The sequence below is a fragment of the Echinops telfairi genome, unplaced genomic scaffold, assembly GCF_000313985.2.
Source record: "Echinops telfairi isolate 266 unplaced genomic scaffold, ASM31398v2 ScPeMD7_7468;HRSCAF=8506_0, whole genome shotgun sequence".
In the NCBI taxonomy this organism is placed as follows: domain Eukaryota; kingdom Metazoa; phylum Chordata; class Mammalia; order Afrosoricida; family Tenrecidae; genus Echinops; species Echinops telfairi.
Window position 1 is genome coordinate 22408254 of NW_022111369.1, and position 6526 is coordinate 22414779.

General features: G+C 43.0%; 1 protein-coding gene across 2 annotated transcripts in view; it reads left to right on the forward strand.

Moving 5' to 3' along the window:
- Window positions 1-6526, forward strand: part of UNC5C (unc-5 netrin receptor C) — a 457437-nt gene that overhangs the window by 312044 nt on the left and 138867 nt on the right. For both annotated transcript variants that reach the window (XM_004703272.2, XM_004703273.2), the window contains exon 3: window positions 763-906. In XM_004703272.2, the coding sequence (XP_004703329.1) occupies window positions 763-906 (144 nt within the window). The remainder of the gene's footprint in view (window positions 1-762; window positions 907-6526) is intronic.

Sequence of the window (6526 nt, forward strand, 5' to 3'; positions counted from 1 at the left end):
GCTCCATAGGAAATACTGCTTATTCCCTCAGTAGGATAGCACATACGAGCACATCTATTGGGACATTGATCCTTTCCCTTAGTGCTCTTTTAAGTTTGAACATTTCTTAGGTTTCTGGTTAAGTTTTCAAATGTTGCTTTTTTTAATTAGCATTATTAGAATCTCGTGAAGCCACCACTACTCATGTCACCTATGATAAAATATGGCAAGAAAGTGAGTTTGGGTTGGGTCCCGAGATTCATATTTTCAATAGCTTCCTAGTTAATATTGATGAAACTATCTAATGTTGCACTTCGAGAGGACTGGTTTTCAAGGCTGCATGTGACCTCGACCTTTGGTGGGGTCTAGCTTGATCTCATCCCACCATTGAATCAGTTTCTTCCCTTGGTTTCTCAGTCTCCAATAGCCCACTGTACCACCAGAGATTTGTACGCACACACCTATTCCTCCATGCAACATCATGCTTTTCAAAACTTTAAACAGTTTGGGTATGACTTAGCCAGTGCAGTGCGTAATTTGATCCATTGACTGCTGCTTCCACCAGCATGGATTGTGGATCCAAGCAAGAAGATGAGAACAAGAGTGAGTACAATAAGTGGAGCCAGAAGAAAATTAGAGTAGGTAAGAGGCACTATTGGTTGTTGACAGAATGGCTCCAAGAAAGATCATGGGGCATAAAAAATACACACACCTTTATATTCTGATGTTTTGTAATTCTGTAATGTTTGTCTTCTCCTGACCTGAAATTTCCTGTCACCTTAGGTCTCATTGTCCGAGAAGTGAGCATTGAGATCTCACGCCAGCAAGTGGAAGAACTCTTTGGGCCTGAAGATTATTGGTGCCAGTGTGTGGCCTGGAGCTCGGCAGGCACCACGAAGAGCCGGAAGGCCTATGTGCGCATCGCCTGTAAGTCTTTGCACACTGACACCTGGGACTCAGAAGCTGGTGGAAAATTAGACTATGACTGACCTCTCATCCAAGAACCTTGGCTAAAGATCCTGTTCAAAACTTGCTCCTGGGTTCTACTTTTTGATCCACACTTTCTTCTTAAGTGACCAGAATAGCATGTTCTTTCCTGTTGCAACGAACTAATTATTTTTCCTGTAGGGACATGAAAAGAAAGAGAAAAAAAGAGTGCTACTTTCAAAATAATTTGACTTTTTTTAATAGGCTCTGGGAAAACCAGTACATTCCCTAAATGACTCTGTTCTGCCAATTTGTTAAGACACCGTCTGCTTGGTTTGCTATTAGAAATAGAGATTACCCAGACAAAGGTTTCCTATTTATGTTTTTGAAGCGTTCTAATGCAATGGCATGCACCACTATTTTCGAAACTGTACCATTTCAAAGATAATTAAGTTCAGAGAGTAGTTAGAACGTGACTCACAGAATAGGGTTCCAGAATCAATTAAATGTAGGACATGCTAGAAAGAAGTATCTTTATTATGAAACTTCTCAGATACTTTCATATGGGAATGTGTGTTTTCTCCCCAGGAGGGAGATGCAGCCCTCAGTTCTTCCTGCAGAAATATTTTCTTAATAAAGGTTGCCACAATCTGTCTTAGGGTCCCGCACTGAAAAATGTCCTCACGTGGGAGCTCACTGCAGTCCGTGGTATGACATCATCCAAGCCCCTTACGCCTGCATTTTGTTCCATGCCATTTTGGAAAGAATGCCACCATCCCTGACAGCTGAGCTGTCATTGCGTCCTGTTGATCCAATCACTGATGCTTCTGATTCTCTGCTCCTGTCTCCCTTCTTCCCTCCTGGAGCCACCGGACGTCCTTCTAACACATCTCGATGGCGGTAGTCTTCCCCTTCCCTAGCTATCCTCCGTGTTCCCACGGCTGCAGTCTTCTGAAATCGGGGGTCTCGTGTCACTTCTGTCGCATCACAGAATTTTAAAGTGGTTTGTGAGACAGTCAAATCCCTTAAAATGTCATACACAATATGTTATGATTTTGCATACCCAATGTATGTTTTCAGCTCCAACCTCTAAGGATTTCTATACTCTAGCTGCACTAGATTTAAAAGGCTTTGATTTCCTTGCCCCCCACAAATGTTCCAGTTAAATAATTTCTCCCTTCTCTTGCCATCTTTCATAATTTTTAAAAATGCATTGATTCAACAAGCATTTACTCTGTTGTAGGGGCATCAGAGGTATCTGGGTTGCAGGCAGGAACAAAATATATTTTGTCTTCACCCTCGTGGATATATGATCTGGCGAGGAAAGGCAGACTCGGAATATAATAAATAATGATCCGGTATGGAAAAAATGGCAAGGACCAGGACGAGAAATAAGTCAGGAAGGAAGTTATATAGCACTCAGGGAAGGCAGCCTGGGAAGGTGTCTGGAAGAAGTTGGTAAAGTAAATTGGAAGAAGAGGTATGTTGCAAGGACAAATGGCACGAAGCAGGAGTACGCTGACTGGTACCAGGATGCGCCCAGGGGCTGGCGTGGCTGGAACACAGGACTGAGGGGAGATTCCTAGAAGAGGGCGAGTGCGAGTGCAGACAGCTGCAGATGAGTAGGACCGTGGGGGCGTTGTAGCATCTCCGACTTTTCATACGCAATAGGAACACGTGGGGATGTTTTCAGCAGAGCACTTCACGATCTGACTTCCATTGGAAGATGATCACTCCTGACAGCCGTGTGAGAGTAGATCCTGGAAGGTGAAGGCCGAGGCAAGAAGCAGCTAAAAGGCTATGTTATAAGATACGTGAGACCTGCCCTGGAGTGCATGCAGGGGAGGGAGGGAGAATTTAAATAATGTTTAGGGATGTTTGTTGAAATGGTTGCATAAAAAGGGGATGAGAAAACGGCATCTGAATCTCCTCTGACTTCAAAGGGGTGAGTTGTGGGTACCAAACTCAACACCACTTAAAGGTCAATTCTTATGCGGCTGACGTTCAATATCATACCCCAGCTTTGTATATGAATTCTGATACCACAGGCCTTCCACAGCACTCTCTTCTCTGCTGGATTAACGATTCACTGCAGTGACCACACAGAAGTCCCTCACTAAAATCACAGTGACCGAATGTATTCGAGAACGTGCCAGGTCATGATTGAGGATCAGAAGTGCTTACAATGTAGTTCTTTTGGACGGGGCAGCCTCTTCTCAGACATGCCATCAGGTACACATTTCCCTGGTGGTTGGTTTCTCAGCCATGTGACCCCTTGGCTTCTGTTCCAGTGGACATCATCACAAAGCTCGTTTAATGCTGCCAGTAAATTCCCCAGTGGTGGACCACCAGACAGCCTGGAGTGCTCAGCTCTGGCTCTTGGTTCAGCAAACGGAGCTTCCTCAATGTGTGCCTGCAGGAACCCCACTCAGCAAGCAAGCTTCCTGACTAAAGGCGCTCCTTTTCTTTTGTTTCCTGATCCACGAAGCTGACGATTCTTTCTTGTGCCATGGCTCTTGTTTCTGGGACCTCTGGTGTCTCAACTTTATGCTTCTTGGATCAGAGAACTTCAGGTCACAGGGATCTCTGGGTCCAAAGGACACATGCTGCTCCTGGCTCTTCTTTCATGGCGGCAGTTAGACACAGATCCACGTATCTTCTTTGTCCCTGCACACCTGCATCAGAGATGAGTCATGTGATACCTTTGGTGCAGGTTTACACAACTGTTCCAGTTCCCATTCAGAACTCTGCACAAGGTGTTCAGTGACAAAGGCTACAATCTTCATAAGGTGTGAACATCTTCATTTTTCCAATTCTGGTTGAACCGTTTCCATTAATCTAGTACCCCACCCCACCCCCGTTATATTTTCATTTTTGTTTAAAATTAATTGTGGACCATTTGCTTTCATAGTGGTTTTTTGTAAAAGCAGTATACTTCTTATGAATCATATTTATGATTTCTTAAGCTAATTTGTTATTTAGCTACAAGGTAACCTCAAGGATTAATTTTGGTTTACTGTTCAAGAAATAACTGAAGGCAATTAACTCAAGGAGTCTGAAGTCATAAGCCGACAGGTACATTTTATCTTTTCTTTTCCTGGAGGAATTGGAGACTCTGTGCCATGGATTAAGCAGTCAGCAATGATCATGAGCCACTGCTTTCGTGCCTTTCCGTGGCGACGGTTGCTCTGGTATTTTCCTCATGAAGACATTTTAATAAATTCTTTTGCTCTAAATCAAGGAGAAAGATTAACTATAGGTATCAATAATATAATAAACTAAACTTTAGAAAACAACCTCAATGCCTTTCAGTGAGTCGGTTCTAGGGGACAGGGTAGAACTGCCCGTGTGGGTGTCCTCGACGGTGACTCTTTGTGGGGGTGTAGAAATCTCACCGCACCCCAGGATCGACTGAGGGTTCTGCACTGCTGACTGGTGAGCAACTCAGTGCGTAATCACCGTGCCACGGGGGCTCCTAGGGTATGTCCCTATATGCTTATGTTCCAGGTAAAAATTAAACAGGTAACTGTAAACCTCCAGTCTTTCCCAGTGATCGATCTTCTGAAACATTATTTATTTCTTGGAGTTTCGATGTAGTTTGACATTTTCAAACAGCCCCTTCCCTGTCTTGAAAGGAGGAAGGAAGATCTGGCTGCCTGTAATTCCTGTACTGGCTGATGTCTTCTGTGTGGCCAAGGAGCACCATCAAATGTCTGGGTGGACTCATATCAATGTGCATCAAGACGGGGGGGAAAAGGTGGGCCTATTGCAGGTTCTCCGAGGCAAGGCTGATTCTAGCAAGCAGGCCCTTTGTGGTGCTGCACAAAGCTTGCGGGGCTGTCTCGTCTGCCCTCTAGCAAGTGAGCTTTGGTTCTTTGCCCAGTCCTACTTGACAGATGGTCATCGCATAAACTTCAGTTAAAATTTAAATTCATCTCAGGTGAAGATAACCATGATGCTAAGGTTAAGCAAGTGCAATCACCTCTCACCTAATTAGATTAATGCCCATCAAGAGTACCTTGGAGAGCCCATCGTTCTTTCCTGGAAAAGCTCTATGGACAGGAATGAATAAAACAGAATGAATGTTGGCTGTTCATATATTTGTTTGAGTGCTTAAAATAATTCATACAGTCAACACTATATAAGTTATAAAAATAACTTTGTGCGGCAACCCAGATAGGGGAAAACCTAGACATAGGAAAGGTAGGATTAGCAGAGATGAAGTGAAGCTATTACGTGCACATTGACGTGGGCAAACTGGCTGTGCCCGATTTCATGGGCACTGACACTCCTGTGGCAGACAGAGAATTTCCTTCAGGGAAATCAAGTTGACACTATCCTGTCTGCCCAAATCGAATTCTTACTGTGAATGGCTACCCGTTTCTTGGGCTGTTGCTTCTAGTGCCCTTTGACATGGGTCAATTCCAAGGTTAATTGGATAATGTATAGAAGGACAATGTAATTAAAGCAAAAAAAATTCAGCATACTTTCTTCAGAAAATGTCTTAATTTTAATACGCCTCTTATTGTTGCATTCTTGTTGTGTTATTTGTGGGGAGCAATAGGATGTGAACAGAGCAGGATAGTAAGCTGGTTAAAAGCAGAGGTCTAGGGCCAGATTGGCTTATGTTCAAATCGTAATACCATAAATTACCAGTGTGACCTTGGTCACGTTACTTAACCCCTCTGAGCCATCATTTTACCAAACATGAACTGTAAATGATAGGACTGTTTTACAAGTAAAGCAAATAAAGCTTATTAAGCTTAATAGATAAGAAATTTTCTTGATAATGATACAATAATGTAAACGGTTGTATATGCATCTTTTGAAACAGGGATTCTAAGTAAACTTTAAATATATATTTTAATATTTCAACTTTAAATCATTTTTTAAAATTATTTTACCACATCATTCTCTTAACCCATGTTCTGGGCCTGGGCTGTCAATCCTACAGGTTGGAATTCTCTGGTGATTTACCTAAAATTAGACCCTATTTCTTTCCCAGTGCTTGAGGATGAAAGAGAATTTCACAGGGTCACCCTTCGCCTACAGTGTCTGAGTTATAATAGGATTCATATGCATTGAGAATCCATCTCCCTGGAAATGTTCCGAGGATAGTTCCTAAGAATTTGCCCTTAGTCACGTGAGGAAACCAATAAATCACAGGCATTGTCAGAAAGGCTAACGAAAAGAATGTGATAGTTCCTGGAAATAATCTTTAAAAGAATGCTCAGAGTGGCCCTCTCTGCTCTCTTCCCACAACTCATTGTCCTTCCTCTGGGATCAGCAATACCTTGTGAGCCCCCTGGAGGTTTTGATTAAGCCGTGTTTCTATTAGTGACTAGGAAAGAGCCCGGTGGCACAGCATTGAAGCACGTGGCTGTAAATTCAAAGTTTGGTTGTTCAAACCCACTCTGCAGCTCTGTAGGAGGAAGACCTGGTGGTCTTCTCCTGTAAACTGTAAAGCCCAGCAAACCCTGGTGCTTAGTTCTGCTCTGTCACATGGGTTCCTGTGCATTCAAACCAGGTGTCTGGCACCGAAAAGAAACAGCACAATATTTAACACATTGTTTAGAACACCAATAGAAATATGACGTGAGCCTCAAATGCATATATATAT